Genomic DNA, 23,202 nt, shown 5'->3' with positions numbered 1-23,202 from the left:
TATAAAACCCATGCTGCGAGTGTTCGAAGAGTTGACGACCGTTCTGATTCTGCCGATAATTTCGCCAAGCCTCGTGCCGAGCATTTAGGTCTCCCCCAACGACGAAGCGGGAGTTGGTCCTGGTGATGGTTGCCATGTCGTTCTTGAACTGCATTGCTGTACCGTTGCTGATACTACACTGGCGAGGACAGTAGACGACGATGAACCGGATGAACCCGGTAGCTGATTTGACCTCCACACTAAGGGAGGTTTTAAGGTTTTCCTCTCTTTAATTTTCTTTATTTCTCTCTCCTTTTTCTCTCTTCCTCTCTTTTTCTCTCAAAAATTTCCTGTTTTGTGACATTTTGATTACATTTGTTTTTACATTTTTATAAATTTTTTTAAATGGAGTGTTTCATCAAAATTTTCGTGACTTTTCTACCCTTTTGACGTTTTTGACATTTTGAGCATTCTCTTTTATTGAAATTTTTTATAAATTTTCACAACTTTGTCATCTTGTTGTTGTGCTTTGTTATTTCTAACATTTTCTGCTCAATCAATATTTTTTGAAATTTTTATTTTTTGCTTTCCTCTTAAGTGTTTTCAGAATTTTTATTTAGGTACATTTTTTACCATTTCTTTCAGTGCGTTTTTGAAAAATTTTCGAGTTGATACTTTTTTTTAATTTTGCTTCTTTCATTTTTCACTACATTTTTGACGTTTTTTTTATAGTTTTTCGGTAATTTAGTTGTTGTAAGTTTTTCAGTTTTTTTCATATGAACTTTTTTGACGTTTATAGGGGTTTTCTTTACTTTTTTTGACATTCGCAGTTTTTTTTTTACTTTTCACATTTTTAACGTTAGTTTATTTTTTATATTTCTTTTGTTTTATTTTGTGTAATTTTTGTCACTTCCAACTAACAATAAATACAATAAATAATTTTATTGTTTCCTTTTTTAGTTTTACTATGCATTTTTATTCTCTTTCCAAAGTATTTTCTTTGTTTCGGTATTTTTATTGTTATTTTTATTATTTGTCGTTTCAAATCTTTTTCAACACTCTAATGTGATTTTCTGAGTTTTTTTTGACAAATTTTACGCTTTTTCAATTGTATTTTTTTTGATCAGGCTGCAAAGTCTGCGTTGACAATATGCGAAATAAAATGTGATTTTCTGAGTTTTTTTGACAAGTTTTACGCTTTTTCAATTGTATTTTTTTTTTTGATCAGGCTGCAAAGTCTGCGTTGACAATATGCGAAATAAAATGTACCAGAACTAACCTAAAGAACATATAGAACATAAATAGTCGAATAGTAGAAAAACAGTAGAAAAGCATTAGAAAATAAAAACATTAACAAGATACTAAAAGGTAAAATGGCATACATCAGACATATTATTATTGAAACCGAAAACACATCGTACTGTGTACTAAAATTATATCGAAAATCTGGGGAATCGCTGAAATCTCGTACCTCACCCGTTCTGATCACACATCACCAAGAGCAAAAAACTAGGATTGTCGGGTAGCAATTTAAATTTGTTGAGCAAGATCAGTGACCCAATTTTTATTTTTTCATCTCCAAAAGAAAAAAATGTAACGAGTGCTCTCAACCTACCCGACAATCAGGAATATCAAACAAAATATAGCGCTGGGAATTAAATATGGGGTCAAATTTTTTATTAAAAGTATAAAAATAAAAATTAAAAATTCAGAGCGTTTGTATAATACCTAAAACAAGAAGTTATAATATTGTTTAAATCATCAGACCGAAATTTCGAAAACAAAAGAAAGCTGATTAGCACTACTATCGAGATCAATATTTTACATTTTATGTAAAAACGAACATCTCTCCTTCAGTTCCGGAGCGTATTATTCATACATACCTACACACGCCATGTCCGGCACTCTCAACCCGGCGGCACCACGTGAACTGTGCTAGGGTTAAAGGTTCCCCGACGAACGATAGAAAACCGATTGAAAAGGAAAAACATACAAGCGTCAAGCCCTATGTCAACTGTGTGTGTGTGTATGGGTATTCTTATCTCCACTATCGCTGTTTACCCTTGTTCTCCAGCTATGCACAGAAAAAGCGGTGTTGTTTTCCCTATTCCTTTTCTCCTCTTTTTGTTCAAATATTCTTAGGTTCATTATTTCCCTCCTCATGGTTTTTTATTGCAGCTGCTTACTTGAGGTTTTGTTGTTATTTTTTCTTTTCTCTTTACTTCATTCCACGATAAAGGGAAATCTGCCGGTTTAAAGATGAGGGGTCAACCAATATTTCGGCAAGCGCACGCGTGTTAAAATTGCTTCACTCGCTTGTGCGGTTCTTGTAGTGTGCCATGAAATGAACGCATCCATGAATAAAACCCCGTTCGGCTGTGTTTGGGTTCATCTTACTTGGAGCCATTTCTAATGAGGTTCAAAAAAGTAGAAATTTTATGATGGTGACTAGCACTTTTGTTTTGCACTAAAATTCACCGAATAAAAAGGGCCTTATCACTATCATAACGCAAAATATTCCCTAAATTAGCGTTTTCTCCTACATGACATGGTATGACTCAATACCGTCCTTACATAGCTGTGTGTAGGATTTTGGCCTGAGAAATATTTTAGCTAAATTCGATTGTTGGATGATGGAATCGTAACGACGAAAACACAAAAATTTAATATACCGAACGGAAGTGAAGATCCAGAAAGTTGAAGAGTCAAAAGGATGGATCTAAAAAATCATTAAACCACAACATTTTCCCCCAAATTTCTGCTAGTGAACCGACCCCAAAAACTTTTCCCGTGCACACGGCCATGCGTCCTCATAAATCACCAGGAAAAAAGTCCGTATAAAAATCGTTCAACGGATTCCCCTTCCCGGTTGATGAGAAATTTTCCTTTTTTTTTTTTCGTTTGGTAATGATGGGGGTTCTCATTCGATCCCACTATCGCCGTAATAGATACCCATAGAAGGCCAACCGATATCTAATCTTATCTTCCGCATGCCGCCAATCGGCCGGCTAGATCGGAACGAAGTTTATCCGACCGGTGTCAGTCGTGTCACGTTTCATACTCTAGCGTATGCAAGTTAGAACGCGCATTCAATCGCGAAACAGGTTTTCCGACACGATGGAAACTTTTTACAACAACGGGTCCGATGACACTTTTCTGCAAGCCAAGTGGAACCTCCTGTTGGATACAATTGGTGAGTGACGATCGATCGGTTGATTTCGAAAGGAACACTGCAAAAACTCCCCTTTACCCACCCGGAAGGTGATGATCCTGAATTCCTGTACGTGTGGGCTCTCACAACGTGGGTGAATGGTTTCTTCTGGCTGTTTGGCGGATTGTTTGTATTGATGGATATCTTCAACCGTCCCCGGTGGCTGCGTAAGTACAAAACACAACCCGGAACGAACGAACCACTCGAGTGGACCGGATTGCTACGAGTTATGAGAACGATTTTGTTCAATCAAACGGTGATTGGAATCCCGCTAACCTACATCGGATTTCACACGGCAGGTAAGTTGAATCTTCCGAACGTTCGCATCCTGCCGAGCAAGTTCGAAGTAGCACGAGATCTGGTGGTGTGTTTGTTCTTCGCGGAGATTGGATTCTACTACGTTCATCGGTTCCTGCATCTACGACCGCTGTATCGATTTGTACACAAGATACACCACGAGTGGACGGCTCCGTTCGCTTGGACCGCCATGTACTGCCATCCGATGGAGCATGTCATCAGTAATATGGTTCCACCGATTATCGGAATTCATCTCATGAAGAGCCATCTGGCGACGGCTGCCCTCTGGTTCTCGCTGCTCATCATCAACACCGTACGCGATCACTGCGGGTACCATTTACCATTCTTCCCCAGTCCGGAGTATCACGACTATCATCATGCCAAGTGAGTAACGGAAATGGCTTGAACTTTATCACTAGACAAGAGTCAACCTTGGTGTTTGTAGGTTCACCGAATGCTTCGGCACATTCGGTTATCTGGATTGGCTGCATGGAACGGATAAGCAATTTCGAAAAAGTAAACAACACTTGCGACACAGGTTTCTCTGGAGTACCAAGTCGGCGCGGGAACTCGTTCCGGATAAGTGAGTGTTTAGAATCGAACTGAATAAGGGTAAAGTAAAAGTCATCCTAGTTGAATTTGAGCAGAATAAAGAAGTTCTTGATTGTCATCGTCTACGTACTACAGTATTCAGGCTCTGTTTCATTTCATTAAATCAAGAGAAGTCAGTTACTGATATGCGGATTGAAATATTCTATCCCCGTTTTGATTCCAGTAAAGCCAAAGAATTTGATAATATAAATAACTAATCGTACCTAATTTTGTGATGCTTTGTCGTGGGTCTTTTCTAAGAGTTGAGATCTTACTTTTGCCCTAGTCTTGATGTGATCTTGGTTTGGTTTTAGCTTTGGTTCTGATTCAGACCTTTATCTCAATTTATAGTTATTTTCACTTCCATTTTCAATCTCGATTTCATGTTTATCGTAATTTAATTTAAATTTTTTTTTATTTATTTTTATTTATTTTGATTATTTTATTTATTTTTTTTATTCTTTTATTTAAAACTTCGTTTATTTTTTAATTTACCAAAATTCAGATTTTACTTCGTTTGTCTTATTTATCACCTTCAATTTCACTTGTTTGTTTTCATTATGTGTTTTACAATTTCTTCAGTTGGTTATCTCTCCATTTTTTGTATTGATTGTCCTTGTTTGTTCTTTATTTTCGTCAGTTTTTTTTATTCGTTCTTCATTTTAGTTTTCGTTCTATCTCTTTTTTGATGTGTTTAATCGTCACACGTGTGGTTTTCATTTCTCTATTTTTGTTATCTTTTTCCTAATTTTTGTTTATGTTACTGATTCTTTCTCTGTTGAATTTTGAGTGGTTTTTATTTTTTTATTGTTTCATTATTGTTTCATTCATGTTTCGTTTATCGCTTTTCGATTTAACAATATTTGCTACTGTTTTGTACTTCTATTTTTTTTTGTTTTTCAAACATTGTTTCATTTTCTCGTGTTTTTTTTTTAAATCGCTCAAATTCTTTTACATATCTCAGTTTTATTTTGTTTCTCTTTTTCTTTTTTTTTCTTTCTATTTTAGTTTACGGTTTTTTAAATAAATTACGTTTTCGGTTTTCCTTCCCTTTCGAAAAAAAAGTTAGCTCCTTAATTTCCTTTCTTCCCTTCGACATTTAAAGTAAATCTAATTTTTTCTTCTTTTTTCATTTGTTATCTCCTATGATTAAAGTTCTTAATTTTTTAGTCGTTTGTTCTTTCTTTTTCTTTAATTTCACCCTTTTTTCTTTTGTTTTTTTGTAATCTTCCAGTGAAAATGCTAAAAAAAATCTTGTTTAACATATTCATTCCCGTCTTTTCTATTTTTTACATTTTACGTAAAAAAAACTTAATCCTATTATTCTTTTTCCTTTTTTGCAACTTTTATTCCATTCCTTTAGCTTGTGCATTGATTTAAGTTTCTGCTTCTTGTTATTTAATTCGTTGTTTACTTACTCAGTTTTTTGATGATTCATTTTGATTTTATTCTGGTCACTTCAGATTTTCTATATTATTTTACGTTTCACCTTTTTTTGAAATTTACTTGTGAGCTCCTTACTTTATCTCTGTCTTCTTTTTTCATTTGTTCTTTTTTGTTTTTGTTGTAGTTTTATTTCTTACCTCCCATCATTTTAGTTCTTGATTTTGAAGTCGTTTTTTCTTTCTTCTTTTTTCTTTAATCACTTTTACTCACTTAATTAAGGCAAACTAACTTCTTTTTCCGTCACATTTATTATTTTTTCGATGATTTTTCGATTTTTTTACTGAAATTTTGGAGATTTAATTCTCAATCTTTATTAGTTTTTGTTTTCTATATAATTCTCGTTTGTGGTTTCATTTCTCTTTTTTTAATTTTTGGAAGCAAATTTTTTATCTTTTTGTCATTTGCTTTCTGTTATTTTCTTCTTCTATTTCTTTTCCCCTATCTTCTTAGTTTTTGATTTTTTTTTTCGTTTGTGTTTTCTCTTTTTCCTTTTAGTTTTATCATTTTCCCTTTCACCTTCTTCCATATACTTCTAGTGATAATACTACAAATCTTGTTTGTGAAATAACGAAGAAAAGAGATAGCATATGATTGAATACCTCCTTTTATTTATTTTTATCTCCTTATTAACTTCTATTTTTCCATCTGTTTTTTTCTTGTTTTGTGATTTATTTATATTTACTATTTTCGTTTACCTTTTTATTTTTTTCCATGTTTTCCAGCCGTTTTTCATGCTTTTTTCCCCTTTTGAATTATTTGTTGGGCTTTTCATGTGATTTTTTATGAAACATCCATTTTATTTGTGATTTTTCTTCCTTTCTCTTCATTTTATTTTTTTTTTTATTTTTTCCATGTTTTCCAGCCGTTTTTCTTGCTTTTTTCCCCCTTTTGAATTATTTGTTGGGCTTTTCTTGTGATTTTTTATGAAACATCCATTTATTTGTGATTTTTCTTCCTTTCTCTTCATTCTCTTATGCCGTTTCTTCCATTCCTCTTGTGCCATTTCTGTTTTGATTATTTATTTTTAAATTTTGTATATTTTCATCCTCACACTCTTTCGTATCAAAGTTTTCCAATCACTTTCTCACTTCCAAACCTCAGTATTTTTTAATTTAGTTTAAATTCCGATACGTTTTTATTATTCTGTTTTACTCTCGTTTCTTTATTCATTCATCCATTCCTCATTTTCATTCACTACTGGCTTTCAATTTCATTGCTAGCGGTTTATTTTAGTTTCCTTTGTCTTTTGTTTATTATTACTTTTTTTTATTTATTGATTGCTTTGTTTTTTCGCAAGAATTTTTCCATACTTCTATTTTGCTTTCTTTTTTATTTCAAGTTGATTCATTGCTTCTTTGTCACTTTTCTTTTCTTGTTCCATTGTAATTATTTAATTTCAACTTTTCATTATTCAAAAAAACGGAAGAAAATTTTTCCGTTTCTTCCTTCATTTAATTGATTCTTCTTCTATACATCCGTTTCATCATCTTATTACATCGTGAAGGTAAAAACTCTGCTTCTATCTTCAATTTGGTTTTTGTAATTTACTATTTTCTTAACATTTCTTTTAGTCTATCATTTTGCTTTTTTCATTAATTTTATCAGTTACTTGTTCTTATTTTTCCACTCTTTTTCCTTTATATCTTATTTGATTTTCCATAATTTAAATTTGTGTTTGTAGCTCTTTCTTATTTTAAATTTTGTTTTCCTTCGTTTAATTTTTTATTATTTTTTTTTCTATTCGTTCAAACATTTTCTTTCGTTATGCGCTTTTTAACCTTTTTTGCAATATCCCACTTTTTTGCTTTCTTACTGACTTATTTTTTTCATTTAATTTTTCCGTCGCATTTTATTGAATTGTTTATTCATTTTTTAGTTTTTCTTTTTCGGTTTCAGTTCATTCATCTGTTACTTTTTCAGGTTTTACTCTTCGTTTTTACATTTTTCTTTATTGAATTTGTTCGTTTTGTTTTTTTTTTTTCTGTCAACACTTCTTTTATGAATTCATTTCCTTCTCGCTTCTCCATTTAAGCTTCAATTTTCTTCCGCTTTTTATATCTTTTAATTCTCTTTGATGTTTTTTTTTGTATATATTTATTTTAATGGGTTTTCTTCATTGTTCCTATTTTTACTACACGCTCTTGTCCTTTCAATTAAAATTTAGCTACATATTTCCTTACTGTTTATTTCTTATTTTTTCTGTTCCTTTTTGAAATTAACCTGTCAATGTTTTTTTTTTTCATTTCCTCGTTCTATTTATTTATTTGTTTAAATACATTGGCAAAAAGGAGTAGCTAACTCAAGCCGAACTATAAAACGTTTTCCCATTTTTTTTGTTTCATTCTCTCATTTTTTTGATTTCAACTTCTTCAAACATTATTCTTCATCAGGCGTTTTTTATCTTTTTCTGCAATGTTCCACTCTTTAATTTTTCTTTCTGATTTATTTTTTATATTTCATTTTTCCTTCGAACTTTTAAGATTTGTTCATATTTTTTTTTCATTCTTTTCTATTTTTTCTTATTCGCTTCTAGCTCATTCGTCAGCTACCATTTCAGGGTTTACTCCTCGTTTTTTGTTAATTTTTCTTGTTTTGAAGTTATTATTTTTGCTTCTATATTTTGCCAATATTCCATCTTTTATTTTATTTTCTTCCCGCTTCTTACTTTTAATTTTGTTTTCTTTCCTTTTTTACATCTTTCCATTCACTTGTCTGCCTTTTGTATAGATTTATTTCGATGTGTTTTCTTAAGTTTGTTTATTTTTATTTTATTATTCGATTTTGCTCTTTTTATTGAAGGTTATCTGTTTTCTTGCTGTATATTCCTTATATTTCTATTTATTTTTTAAATTATCCTTTTAATATTTTTTCCTTTTACAGTTTTCTCGTTCTATTTATTAATTTGTTTAAATATTTTGTTAACTTTGTTCAGAGTAGTAAACGAAAGCAAAACTATAAAACATTTTCCTATTTTCTTTATTTAATTTTTCATAATTTTTCTAGTTTTTGCTTTATCACGTACTTACCTTTTTTACAATGTTCTATTTTTGATTTACTTTCGAATTAACCTTTTTTTTATCATTTAATTTTTCCTTCGCATTTTGATAAACTGTTTTCCTTGGTTCCTTTTTTGTTTTGCTCATTCGGTTGAGGCTCATTCATCAGCAACCGTTTCAGGTTTTACTTCTCGTTTTTTTTCTTGCTCCTTTTTTGAAACCTTCTTTTTTTTTAATTTTGTCAATACATTTCATCATTTCATTTCCTTCCCGCTTCAATTTTAGTTTTCAATTTTCTTCCATGTTTATGTCTTTCCGTTCTCTTCTCTGTCTTATATATATATATATATATATATATATATATATATATATATATATATATATATATATATATATATATATATATATATATATATATATATATATATATATATATATATATACTTATTTTGTTTTTCTTTTCTTCATTTTATTTATTTTATTTTATTACATGATTTAACCTTTTTCACGGCAATTTATCTATTTTTATTTTTTCTGTTTCTATTCCAAACTATGCTTTTATTGTTTTTTTTTTATTTTCTCGTTCCGATTGTTTATTTAGTTAAATACTTTGTCAAGAAAAGGGCAGTAAATAAAACCAAAGCTATAAATAATACTTTTTTCTTATTTTGTCATTGATTTCATATTTTCTTTTTCTACTTTTCATTCGCTTTTGCTCTTGATAGTTTGTATTTTTTTGGTTTATACTCGCTCGTTTTATTTCTTAAAAACAGGCTCTCTTTGTTGGTTCTTTACTTATTTTTCATATGTTTTCCACTGTAATTTTCGGTATATTTTATTATATATTTTTTTTGCTTCATTTTTCCAACATATAAAAACTTAACTCTTGAATATATAAAAAAAACACATAAAAACTTTACTCTTGTGTTGTCCTTTCAACTAATTTTAATCGTTTTTTTTTGCCATATTTCTTTCAAATTATCGTTGTGTTGAAATGTTTTTTGATTTTTCTCTTTTTGATTTACGTTCTATTTTTTTTATTTTGTATTTTGGTGTTCCTATTTTCCGACTTTTTTTCAATATGGTTGTTCATCTTGTTCTTTTTCTTCCTCTTTGGATGTCCTTTTTCCGTTTTCAATTTTATTTTGTTTAATGTTAAATTGTTTAATAAAACAATATAATTTATTTTCCGTTTATTTCATGATTTTGTTTATTTAATTTTATTTCATAATTATTATATAACTCTTCGTTTGTTTTGCTTTGTTTTTCATTTCATTTGTTTTTTTTTTCAATCATCCATTTTACTTTTCGTTTTTACATTTCTTTGTTTTTTCTTCATTTATATTTTCAACCTGTTCTTTTACTCGTTTCACTATTAACTTTGCTTCCTTTCATTTTCCTCTTTACTTTTGACGATCCGATTTTTCAAGTTTCTATGCTTCAGCATTTTTCTATGGCCTTTTTTCGTTTATTTCTACCTGTTCATTTTTATGATTTATTCTGTTCTACTTTTGTTTATTCATTTATTTATTTTCAGCTCACTTATCATGAACCATTTTTTTTTTCTTCAACTCCTTTTTCTGTTTTTTTGTTTTGTTTTTTTCTTTGCCACAATTTCTCTTTTTTCCATGGTTTATTCCGTTTCTCGTACTTTGTCATTATCGAATACTTTTTCGTTTTGCCATCTCTTCTCTTTTTTTCTAGTATTTGTTTCGAACGTTTTGGAATTTTTTTTACCGTTTTTTTCTTCCACTCGTTTCCTGTGTTCATCTGTTCTTGAATAATGTGATTCCTGAATCTTTTGATTAGGGTTTGCAATATTCCCGGGAATTGGTTTCCCAGGAAACGGGAATAAAAATTCCCATTTCCCGGGAATTCCCGGGAACCGGGAATGGAAAAAAATCTTATCTAAAATGAGATTTCAGATAATGTTCATAATAAAAGGTATCAAACAATCGTTTACAATTTCGTTATCAATTCGCATGAAAAACGAATTGAAAAACAAAACTAATTCAAGTTCACATAAGAAATTCACGATCGATTTTTGTTGCAAATATTTGCAGAAGAGTAGGTTTCGGGGTTTTTATGTCGTCAAACAATCGCTTCAGATCCACTGACAATTTTCCGTTAAACCCAAATAATGTAATATCCTTCTGTAAAATTTTTATTAAGTCCGCTGAATCACCGCTGGTGTTTGATTTCTATAATACTTCTAAATCACAGATTCCATCTCTTGCTTTTCATTAGAAATTGGAGTTTCCAATACTTTCAATTTGTTGAAGAGTAAGCTGAGTGTTTAGCAGGCTTTAAACAAGGTAAATATTTGCTATATTCGGGACTGCATTTTTTGAGCAAAATATTTCTTCGGGCTGTTATGTATATGCTGTAGTATTACACTTTAATCAATATTTGCTCAAAACTCTGTTTGCTTAAACAATAGCAAAGCCTATTAGTTCATATTTTATCAAATATATTTGCTATACCATCACACGATGCGATTTATTTTCATAAAATAATCGGTGTAATTGGCATAACAACATTTCAAACCCTTTGGATTTATTTACCTAATTTTTCGTTGACTGAATAAGACTGCAAATGTTTTTGACAAATAATAGAAGCATATAATTTTATATTACACGGCCAGCGAATATTGACAAGCAAATATTACTCCCTATAATGCCCACTTTAACGGTGATTTACACTATGACGACTTAAGTGTCGTGTTTTTATAGTATATTCAATGTTATTGCACAACTGTATGAAAAACTATATTAAATCTTGCGAAATTTTTCGAGAAACTCGGGAATCCCGGGATCCCGGGAATCAATATTTCTGTTCCCGGGATCCGGGAATCCCGGGAAAAGGTAATTCCCGGGAAATCGTTCCCGGGATTGCAAACCCTACTTTTGATGCTTTAACTATGACATTATTTTTTTACAGTTTGATGCAATTTCTGACAGCATAGGTTTTCGTTTCCTTCTTTCTTTTTGATTATTTTTTCATCGGTCTTTTTGTTCTTTTCACTATTCTTATTCTTTATTGTTTCATTAGGCCATTTTTACAGTAATTTGAGTTTTTCAAGACTAACTCAGTTATTTTTCGATTGCGTTTTTATTACTTTTCACTACCACTTAACATTTTTTTTCAATTCCAACATTCTCTATAATACTAGTTTCCTTTTTTTTACATTTTTCTTAAATTAAGTTTTTATTGTTCACTTTTTGGTATCTGTTATAACTTTTCTCATGTTTTTTTTAAATTTTTAGTTTTTATAGTTAGCGTTCAGTTCAATGTTTGAAATCTTTGAACGTTTAATTCATAAATTTATTTTTGTCGTTTTGTCCTACGGTTTCATTTTTATTTCATTTTAAGATTTCCGTTTTTACTTTTTTCTGTTTCGCTTTGAAAAACGTGTAATTTTTTTGTTTCACTCATCCACATAATTCATCCAGTCACTTTTCACACCACCCCAGCTGCCGATTGCGCATCCCTAGTTTACATGGTGCTATCGCGCGTTTGCTGCCTAACAGAATAGCACCAATACCAGCGCACGAACCGCTTTCGGGCGCCGAAGCGTGGAAAAGCCGCCGTCGTCGTCGTTGTCGTCGTCGCGACGCTGCTACCAGGCTGCTGCTGCTGCTCGTGGAAAACCGTGGTGAAGCACAAGTCACAGCCAGCCAGTCGTGAGTTTTCATTAGGATCGGACGCATTGTCGGAACGGAACGGAACAGGCTTGCGTTGCAATTTTTGCTATCCTTACCCCTCACTCTCTTTCTCTCCGCCGTCGCCACCGCCGCCGCCACCGTCGTCGTTGTCGTTCAGGACATATGTCACACATCAGTTAATAGTGTTCCTGCCTTTTCCCTCCGTGCCCGTTCCGCACCGCACTGTTCATAACGTTGTGTGGAAGAAGAATAATAAAGTAAACTTTTCGATTCCGGCCGTATCAGTGCGAGTGTGTTATCTGTGCAGCTTTTTCCGGCTCTCCTTCAGGAAGATGTTTGAATATTTCATCAGCCACATATGGGATGCGCCGTAGTAACTTTTTTACGATGAAAACCTCACCGGATTTGATTACACTCCGCTCGGGCTGGAATAAGACCACCTGCAGTTTGCTTGCTCCTGCAGGTAGGCAAACAATTGTGATTGACCAGAATCTCAGAAGGATTGGACAAGTGCGGACTTAGTTCCCCAATGGAAAAGTTCAAAGGAGAAGAAACAAAAGTATTAACAGCATGTGCACTCGCGAAGCCGTCAGGATCCGTGAAAACTAGTGTGCGTTCCGGGTTTTGTGTCTAGTTCTACTCTCCGTTTGTGTGTGAGTTTTTTACGGAGTGTGTTTTTCCATATCCATACCTGTCTGTTTTTCGTTTTCCTACGGTGAGTGTTTAATTCCCTGTCGGTCGATTTCCTTCGGTGACCCAGTTTCCACCGCCCGCATTCTGTATTTTCTCTCTGTCCATCTCTCTCTCTCTCGCACTCCGAATGTAGGATAGTTAAATGCAGGAAAAGTTGTTCAACAGAGGAAAAAGCAGAAAAAATGCCATATAATGTGATTTATCTGCAGTGCGCGATTTTCAGCATAACAGTGAAGAGCCTGTCTCCTTTTCCTCCCACGACCTCGGTATGAAAATACGCCGAGCGAGAAAAGGAAATGAATTGATAAAATCTTGAATACTAACCATCCTTGGCCGGGAAAATAAGAAAAAAAGTAAAAGAGTACAGTGTGTAAGCAGCAGCGAGTGAAACGATGGCCTACATAGCGGCAGTGCAATTTACCGCGAACCGGAGGAATTCGCCGGAACCACTTGAAATGTCGGTCGATTTCCGGAGAAATCGCTAGGAAGCGGGTTGTGCTGTTCCTGATTCGCGCCGGTCGACCGGTAGCGTCTCCATTTAATTGTACACCGAAGCAAAGGAAGAAGAAGAGCCGCCTGTGTAGGTTAGAAAAATTGTCCGTTCATTCAGTCTTTCAGCTTCGACGAAATAAAAAAAAAAAACAACCCAGCATCAGCATCAGCAAGGCGGCAGTTTCCAGCAAGAGAAGTAAGCTTTTCCGTTTTTTTTTTTCTCTTTCCGCTATGCATGTATTTTTTACTGGTTCCTGTCGAAAGGGTTTACTGCTTGCGAAGGCGTCTTGAGCCCGATCCGGTTGGGGAATAAATTGAGTGAGAAAATATGTGTGCTTTGCTTGTATAATACCAGAAAGGTATTATATCCGTCAGTCGGAAACGAACCGACGGCGCCTCGAACAGTGGGATAGCCCAACACAAGACCTTCCCATTGATATCCCGTTGCTTCTTTTATGAACGTTTCATATGAACTAAGATTGGAAGTTTTTTCTTTCTGCCTCTTCAAGGGATTAATATCGAGGTAAATGATAATAAAATCCATTGCCGGGCACACGGGAAAGGTTTTTGGAAGTTTTCAAAGCCCAGAGAATAAAAAGTTGGGTATGATTAGGAGAGTTGAGATATAACTTTTTCTGTAGGGGATCAATGAAATGTGATGATCAAAAACCAAAATGAGAAGAAATATTAATTGTACATTTAAACTTTAAAAGATTAAAAAACTCGAAAAATCTAAAATCCAATAGGTCGAATTCATTGTTTGCAGTACGAAGAAAATTGCTTAGCTGTACACTTAACTTCCCCGATGTTATACCGAAATGAAGCGGCGCGAAACACAATGTTTTTCTCATTAGGAATAATATTAACAATGTGGAAATATATGAAAACGCTTTGCATCACACCGCTTCGCGTTCAGTATAACATAGGCCTAGGAGCGGTGTTCATGCCATGGCTACTACCATCCATCGGAGTATCTTTCATGCCCTTGCTCAGTTTCCCACCTTCTCCTTCTCAAATAAAGCTGTATTCAATGCTTTAAATGAAGCAACAAGAGACTTACGAAGAGTGTACAACGCTGTCAAAATTCAACGCTCTCAGTGTTTGCTCTCATTCTCATCAAGTTCTCTGACGGAGTGTACGGAATCAACCCTAATTGCATACCAAATTCGGTATTACTCATTGATATCGAGAACGTCAATTGCCGACTTAGGAAGGCAATCTGAAATGACGAGAAATTGAACCAAATTGCCGGGTGTCACTATTGCGGCATACCATTGGCGCTTCTAAGCGCCCAAAAATCATTTCATAGGGAAGTTGTTACTCAATTTTTTACACAGCACTACAAAAGCATATTATTTCTTCGCATGTAAATATTTAAATTTGATTTCAATTTACTTATTAATACCTAATAGGCTCAAATAAGATCGCCAGCTCAGCCCTGATGCACTGAGATCAGGCACTGTTCTGCCTGCTGCGAGTCGAGCCAGTTGTAAGTGAACGATCCTCTTGCTGCAGTGATAGGTTAAACAATGAAGATTAAATTTCTGCATACTAGCTTTCATACGTAACTACTGAGAGTTATGTTTTCAGTGACCGTGTCGTTAAGCACTCAAGCGAGCAAACCAACAAGAAATCGTGCACACAGTCAAAATGTTTGCATGCTGTAGTGTCGGCTGTTCTAAATAAGAAAGCTTTCGGCTGTTTTCCAGCTCCCCCTTTTCTTCCAGAGTAGGGATGGATGTGTCAGACCGTTATAAAAACATTTTTTACCCTCAAAAACCTTCACATGCCAAGTTTGGTTCTATTTGCTCGATTAGTTCTTGAGTTGTGCAGGAATTTGTGTTTCATATGTATGGTACTCCTTTTTTTCGAAAAGGACTGGGAGTCGAACCATCCTGAAAGTATTTTTTGCCCTCAAAAATCTTCCCATGCCAAATTTCGTTCCATTTGCTCGATTAGTTCTTGAGTTTTGCAGAAATTTGTGTTCTATTTTTATGAGACTCCTCTCTCCTCGAACAGGGAGGAGTGAACCTATTTTTCGCCCCCGAACATTTTCACTTGGCAAATTTGGTTCCATTTGCTTGATTAATTCTAGAGTCATGCAAAAATTTGTGTTTCATTTGTATGAAAGCCCCCTTCTCCAGAAGAAAAAGTGTCGTCAAACCACCATAGAAATATTTCTTACCCCCAAAAAATTCCACGTACCAAATTTGGTTTCATTTACTTTATGAATTATGCAGAAATTGTGTTCCGTTTGTATGGGAGCCACATAAATATTTCTTGCTTCCTAACAGACTTCTTCCGTTCTCTTGTTTTTTGCTCAAATTTCCTTCTCTACCTGCCAAACCCCTTGTGAACTAGACACTCTCTCACACAGAGTGATCCACATCTAGGCGTAGAGTATTTCAGTCGCAGAGTTCCTTTTCAATCTTAATCATCGCGTGTTCGGGGTAAACATTTGTTTGCTCTCTCAGTTTAAGAGGGAGTAGTTTTCGTTAGCTTCTCCTTTTCTAGAAGAGAAGTTGGCCAAATATCAAAATATTTAGGTTCACATTGAAGCCACATCCTAACCGTTATCGAATTTAATATTCTAGGAAGATTCACAACTCACCATGGGTGCGTATTCTGCAGAAAGTTCGATTTTATACTGTTTTTGCCGCACCCCAGAGCGATGAGAACGGTAACGTAATGCTCAGTTGATCGCCGAGCAATTTATTTCACTTTTCTTGCGTGCGTGGATGAGCAATTTACAAGAGTTTCACTGGGTTTTTGCTCTGTCAAGTTAGGAATGTTTTTTCGTCACAGAAACTATTACTATATGCTCTCTCTCTACAGCAGATGGTGTGATGCACACTGAACTGCTCACATTGCTCACAGTTATTAAGAGGGAAAAAAACTGTTTTCTCTTTAAGATGAAGATGAGCAAAACAAAGCCTGCTTACTAATACATCAACGTGCCAAGTTTGGCATCATTTGCTTGAATAGTTCTCGAGTTATGTAAAAGTATGTGTTTCATCTGTATGGGGGCCCTCTCTTCCGGAGGCAGAGGAGGAACTAACATTAAAACCTTCCCCGGCCTCAAAAACCCTTGAAAATGGACCATGACGCCCTTGATGTTTTTGGGTTTTCAACTCGCACCTTTATGTTACCGTAAGACGTAATTCTACGTCAAATTTGCTAACTTAATTTTGGAATATATCAGAAACGGATGCTTTTAGAAAATTTATCTTTATTAGAGGAACTGTTCCATTATTCATCTCAGCCCATATATTCGTCTCATACAGCATTGAAACTCAATTGAAAACTATTAAAAATTCACATTTTCCAACTAAATCAATCTAGTAATCCATGGAATGGATTATTCAGTCTACTTTGGATTTCTTACTGAATAGAATCCTCTTTATATTATAGTAGGGTATTTAGCCTCAAAAATTCATTTATTTCAATCACCTACCTCATTAAACAGATTCCACGCATTGCTCTATACGGCTAAACGCCCAAACACAATGGATACGTTTGCGTTGCGTTGAAGTTATTTTGACAGAAAATGTATGGGCTAACTGTCAAATTGCCGCAAACGCAGCCGCAACGTATCCATTGTGTTTAGGCCTTAACACGGGATTTGTCCGGCAGCCTACCAAAGTTTTTTTTTATTATTAGCGGACCATTTTTCTCATAATTACTCAACAACTACCTACTATATTAGGAATACTCTAATCTTTAAAATGTTCACCTCAAATTTAAAATTTTAGCAGAAATATATGAGATGAAAAAGTTCTGAATTCCACGAAAAAATCATAATGAAAATGTTCAATTATTCAGACATAACTGGGTTATTTAGCTACATCAGCTACATTTTCTAAGCAAAACGTGATTTTCAAAAATTTTCTTTCGTTGTCCTTCAATTTCTAAACCTCGAATTAAAACTACAACGCTACAATTGGGTCCTAAAGTTTTTAACGGTTTCCTGATTTTTATATATCAGCTGAAAGAGTGCAATTTTCTGAGCAAAACGTGATTTTTAAAAAATGTTTATCGTTTTCCTCCAATTTTAAAATGAAGAATAAAAAACTGCTCGAAATGCCTTAAATGACAGTTCTTTTATATACCGTACTTGGGCGAAACGTCAACTAAGACCTTTCGAGCAGTTTTTTTATTCTTCATTTAAAACTCGAAGGAAAACGTTAAACATTTTTTTAAAATCACGTTTTGCTCAGAAAACGCGGCTTTTTTAAATGATATATAAAAACTGGTATAGCTTAAGGACCCAATTACAGTTCGCCCATATACCAACTGTCATTGTAGCGATTTGGAGCGATGTTTATGCTTCATTTGAAAATCGAAGATCAATGATATACAATTTTAAAAAATCGCGATTTGCTCAGGAGCTAAACAACCCTATTGACATGAATTGACAGCACTGTCCAATGCAAATCCTATTTAAGTCCAATCCAAATTCATCCCAAATCCAAATCCATTTCAAATTTAATCCAAATCCTATCCAAATTCAATATAACTTTAATCCAAATCCAATCTAAATTCAATCAAAATTCTATCCAAATTAAATCCAAATCCAAACCAAATTTAATTTAAATCTTATCCAGATCTAATCCAAACTCAATCCAAGTTAAATTAAAAAGTAATTCAAATCCTATCTAAATTCAATCCAAATCGAATCTAAATCTAACTCAAATCAAATTTAAATCCAATTTAAATCAAGTACAACTCCAATTCAAATTTAATCCAAATTCAATCCAAATCCAATCCAAGTTAAATCCAAATTCAATGTAACCCAATCCTAATTTAATTCGAATCTAATTAATATACAATCCAAATCTAATCTCCATCTTAACTACAATCCATATCCAGGCCAGATCAAACGCTCTTTTATTTCAATTCAAGGTTAAGCAGTTGTTGGCAGAGCTGCATGCCACCGCGGTTCGACGCTTGGCGATCGTCGAGGTCGCACAATACAGGTGTGACCACTGACAGTACCTAACAGTCCCGGACTAGCAGAGGGAGGTCGCCTAGGGATGGTGAGGGTCGAACCAGGGGCAGTCGACTCCTTGCAAAAGCCACAAGTACTCGGAAGCACCTCTGACGGAGCGAGTAGAGCCGCTCCCATCACCCAAAAGCACTAACCAGCCCATTGGGACTGATACCAGTTCCAATTATGGCAACTGGTAACGTAGTGAACGGATATGTGCTGGATTTCGTAATGGTACCACGTCCACGGTTGACACCTGTATCGAGCTCCCTTAGTAAAGTCGGGTGACAACGGGTTGAAACGGCGAGGTGGTACCCGGTGCAGGGGTCACCGTCCCCTTTCAGTACGTTCCGAGATGGGTATCAGGCAAGAGTAGAGCAAGATGGTTGTTCCTGACTTGCGCCGGTCGGTGGAGTCATAGTTGCCCATAAGGCGCTATCACTGCTTACCCTAGCCATAACCTCATTGCTTCGGCATAGACCACCATGGGACCACATAGGTGACTACTCCACCATGGACAAGGATAGCGGCTGGAAGGGGGACCCACTTAACTACAAAGAGCTCACAAAAACAAAAAAGAGACGGGTGCGGAGGGGTTACCAAATCTTTTCGCACGAGGTGGCATCCAGCGGTCTCCACAGAAGAAGGCTGAGACGGATACGGCGAAGCCTGGAGGTGGAAAACGGCGAATCCGTCCGTATCCACACCAGACATCTCGGTAGACGGTCCCTTGCTAGTCAAGGCCGTCGAAAGATGCATGGACACGCGGCCAAGAGTGGCAGCGTTGTCTGAAAAACTCGACGCCATAATCGAGTTCTCGGCGAATAGGCGGAATATCGTTGGCGACCTGAAGCAGAGCCTCCTCCTGCTTCGAAGCACCATTGATGAAACCACGAAGGAGCACGAAGAACTCGTAGCTCGGGTGAAGGCGGCCGAGAAAGCGGCCAATACCAGGAGGGCGACTGCATCCAAAGAGGTGCAGACAGACGCCCCCTCGTTTGCGGCGGTATGCTCTACGGGGCAGGTCGCTAAGCGAACGAGGCAGTCCCCGGGAGAAGCGGCCTCTGGAAACACCAAAAAACAGTTTGTTGTGCTACTCCCACGGTTCAACACCAACCAGTTCAAGGTCCACCGGGAAACCGGCAGATGTGGAGGCTACGAGCAACCCTTGGACTACTGTAGAGGGTGGGAAGCGTCGGGAAGGTGCGACGCGCCAAGATGGCGGAGCGGCCAGAGGACCAAAAAAGGTAAAAAAGGCGCGGAGTAGGGGTGATGCCCTCATACTCAAGACGGATGGGTCGAAGTACTCAGAAGTCTTGAAGAAGATGAGGGGGGAAACCCAGCTCAAGAATCTGGGGGCGGATGTGCGGAGTATTCGCCGATCTCGCACTGGCGAGATGATACTTGAGGAAGGAGGTGCAAGTGCGGGCACTCACCTCAGAGGTGACTCTCCAGCTTAAAAACCTGGATGAAATCACCGAGGGATGCGACATTACACAAGCCCTCAAAGCGAAGTGCGGGGTGGAGGTGGATAAGAAGTCGATCCGCCTCCGCAAAGGTCCGGCGGGGACCCAGGTAGCAACCTTCCGACTACCGTTAGCGGACGCTAACCTGCCCTGAAAGAAAGCAACCGCCAACCTAGGAATGGGAAGCCATCGGTTTACTGGCGGACGGACGCGAAAGCCGACCTTCGCAGTGCGTGCCTTCGAGCGAGAAAGGTTACGAATGAGGAACTCATCGTGATCGCCAAATCCCTAAAGGTGGGCAAGGCATCGGGACCGGATGGTATCCCTAACCTGGCAATCAGGCTGGCGATAAAAACGGCCCCGGGCTGTTTGGGGCAGTCATGCAGAAGTGCCTGGATGACTGTTCCTTTCCGGACAGGTGGAAGCGGCAGAGACCGGTCTTATTGCCGAAAGCTAGGTAACCGCCAGGGGACCCATCGGCATATAGGCCTATCTGCCTGCTGGACACCGCGGGCAAGGTGCTGGAGAGGATCATCCTCAACAGACTGGTGAGGTACACGGAGGGTGTACACAGTCTGGCAAGTAACCAGTTCGGCTTCCGGAAGGGCAGGTCCTCGCTGGATGCCATCTCTTCCGTCACCAAAACGGCGGAGGTAGCACTTCAGCGCAAGAGAAGGGGATACGCTATTGCGCAATCGGCTTGACGTAATGAATGCGTTCAATAGTGCCAGTTGGGACTCCAAAGCGCTCACGCTCAGAAGCATCGATGTACCGGATTCTGGAAAATTACTTCCAGAATCGAGTATTTGTTCCAACAAGGAGGAGGATCAGAAGTGCGTCCCAATCACCGCAGGAGTTCCGCAAAGTTCTATCCTGGGCCCGGTGTTGTGAAATGTCATGTATGACGGAGTTTTGAAATTCAAGTTCCCTGTAGTGGTTGTGATCGTCGGTTTTGCAGACGACATAACCCGATTCTGAAAAATATGTGTACTTGTACCTCGAAACATACTAAAACAAATGACGTTGAGTAATACTTCACAAACATTCACAACTTCAAATAATTTGATTTTGAAAATTGACATAATTTTACCTTAAAATCGATCTATCTCGGAGTTGGTTCAACAGAATTAACTTCTTTTTTTAGAAAAATTTGTATTTTGTTATTATGTAAAACTTTCTAGAACATCTCAAGTCGATCAGAAGTAGTTAAGATATAATTTAAATGAAAAAACTAGTTTTAAGGTAGTCTTTTAAAGGAAACGGTTATATTTCTTCAGATATAAGACATAGGAATTTTGTGTCTTCAGCAAAGTTTCATGAAATCGATAGCTTTACAACTTTGCCGAAGATCAAAATTGAATATCTCGTAAAATAAAAAAGTTAATTTTTCCAAGTGCGATACTAGCTTAATAAGCAATTATATGAAAATTTCAGCTAACTCTAATCAGAATTCTGAACAATTCTTTCGAAGACACCAAACCTCTAAAATGTAAGGAAAAGTGAGAATATACTTCTGACCGTCTTTTTTCAAAACGGCCCCACTGTGGGGCGTCGGAGATGAAGGAGATGAATAAGTGAGCAGTGATTAAGGTTTTGAGATAAAAATGTAAACATTGTGAATGGTTTATTTTACAATTTCTTCATCCAGACAAGACTCGAACCCGTAAATGATCTCCGATGTCTCCGGCATGGTGTTTCCACCAATCAAACTATTGGGAAGGTTTTCTTTACAACCAATATGGAATGCCCCGTTCGGCATAATGGAGCTTTTCCGTAATGCGCGTTCGGTGGGGGTACATCACCAACTGAGTGTCTCAACTACCTACAGGCCATAGATTTAGTAAGCATGTGAAGAGACTCTCTCTCTCTCTCTCTGTTAGAAAAATGAATTCCACAAGGCAGGGACAGTTCTTTGACATTTTAAATAAAAACTATAGCAAAATCAGATTTTATTTTAAGTTTTCAATAAATTTCTAACTGCAAAGTATTTTGGTCCAGTCATTCTCAATAATTGCAAATTTTTCGAAGTCCCACTAGACTAATCGGCAAATTACTATTTGTACTTTACTAATCGGCAAATTACTGTTTGTAAACATCAGTGCTGCACCACATTATTGTTGTACACAATATGATAGAATAAATTGAAAAAACAAATGCGTTCACTCGATAACACGCACAGATACATCACCATAATTGGAGTAAATTAAATAATAAACCCACGTGCATTATTTGTTCATTTCAATTAACAAGGCTACAGGCCTGTCGGTTTTTCGCTATACGGACACGGTAGCCAAATAGAGTGCATCACCGTTGGTTCGGCCCACTCGGAAACGCAAGAACAAAAATTAAACAGATTCCTGCAAAAGTTCCTGAAACCATTTAATTACGTGGTCTCCAGCGTTATTAATCACCAGTGTAGGGCAGTAAAGCAGAAGTGGTTCTATTTTTTTTCACATGCTCCTTCATCCACGGATGAGATTTTATCTGTGCAAAACAACACCCCCCCCCCCCCCGCCCCCTTCATGTCTCCTTCTTCCCTTCCGTCTTTACGGATGATGATAGGAAGCAATCAGAATTGTAAATTAAATTTTACACTGCGGTCTTCAGCCAAGCCCACGCTCCGGGTTCGAAATGAATATTTGCCCCTCGTGCTGATGTTTGGCTTGTTTTTTTTTCTTGTTGCCTATTTTGTTTTCCACTCTCCAGTTTCAATAGTTGGGATTTACTTAATTAAAATGGTGTACATTGTGCAATGCGTAAGCCTGCGTTTTCGTGTGAAAGGATATTATTTGGATTTTTTTCTTGCTTTCACTACAATTGGCGGATTGGAATTGATTGCATCCTTTTTCAAATTCCATCGTCGAACAGAGAAAAATTGTATGTTAGAGTTTTATCTAACGTTAAAAACCATCATTCAGAGTGAAGAAAGTTATTAGCACCCAAAACCTGTCAGTTTTTTTCGCGACACTCTGTCTTGAATTTAGGTTTTAATCTGACAGCCACTCTGATGATAAGCCAAAGAAAAATAAAATGTCACAAGAGAAAATAAAACGTTCCAATGAATTCCCATAAACCGAAATGCCGCCACGATTAAAATCTGTCACCAAGTGTGAAGCGGACCACACGGATTTGAATGTTGAATGTCACACTGCACCAGGAGTGTGACGGAGTAGAATTTTCATGCAGAGCTTGAATATCCTACACATTAAGAACGGTGTCATTCCGTTAGCCCATAAAAGTAACACCAATCATATACGGAAAGCCCTACAAGTCCGGGGAAGCGAAAAAAGCTTTTCTATGCTCCAGTTTATGTGCCTTCCCCAGCCCACCCCCACACGACTTATCGATGATATCTACTACGCGTTTTCGGACATGATGG

At 36.3% G+C, this 23,202-nt stretch overlaps 2 protein-coding genes across 10 annotated transcripts in view; both read left to right on the top strand.

Moving 5' to 3' along the window:
* Nucleotides 1–23,202, top strand: part of LOC129725208 (diacylglycerol lipase-alpha) — a 152,533-nt gene that overhangs the window by 10,915 nt on the left and 118,416 nt on the right. For 2 of the 9 annotated variants that reach the window (XM_055681484.1, XM_055680794.1), the window contains exons 1-2: nucleotides 12,187–12,900; nucleotides 13,012–13,566. The exons of 1 other annotated variant lie outside the window; for it this stretch is intronic. The gene's annotated coding sequence lies outside the window, so the exon portion shown is untranslated. Of the gene's footprint in view, nucleotides 1–12,186; nucleotides 13,567–23,202 lie in introns of those variants that run through there. 6 more of the 9 variants (XM_055681316.1, XM_055681229.1, XM_055681141.1 and 3 more) reach the window with 6 other exon arrangements.
* Nucleotides 3,032–4,146, top strand: LOC129725637 (fatty acid hydroxylase domain-containing protein 2-like). The gene is made up of 3 exons (XM_055681718.1): nucleotides 3,032–3,172; nucleotides 3,241–3,871; nucleotides 3,933–4,146. Exons 1-3 carry the CDS (start codon nucleotides 3,049–3,051, stop codon nucleotides 4,072–4,074), a joined length of 897 nt encoding a protein of 298 aa, XP_055537693.1. The 5' UTR covers nucleotides 3,032–3,048; the 3' UTR covers nucleotides 4,075–4,146.

The sequence above is a fragment of the Wyeomyia smithii genome, chromosome 1 (genome assembly GCF_029784165.1).
Source record: "Wyeomyia smithii strain HCP4-BCI-WySm-NY-G18 chromosome 1, ASM2978416v1, whole genome shotgun sequence".
NCBI classification, from domain to species: Eukaryota; Metazoa; Arthropoda; class Insecta; order Diptera; family Culicidae; genus Wyeomyia; species Wyeomyia smithii.
The sequence above is the reverse complement of the archived record's forward strand: the minus strand, read 5'-3'. Positions and strand labels throughout refer to the sequence as shown.

Bases quoted from the DNA above. Each gene is read 5' to 3' on its own strand.
- LOC129725637 (XM_055681718.1), top strand. From the start codon at position 3,049: ATGCAAGTTAGAACGCGCATTCAATCGCGAAACAGGTTTTCCGACACG. The intron at 3,173-3,240 runs GTGAGTGACGAT...CCCACCCGGAAG, and splicing joins CCTCCTGTTGGATACAATTG to GTGATGATCCTGAATTCCTG. The intron at 3,872-3,932 runs GTGAGTAACGGA...TGGTGTTTGTAG, and splicing joins CACGACTATCATCATGCCAA to GTTCACCGAATGCTTCGGCA.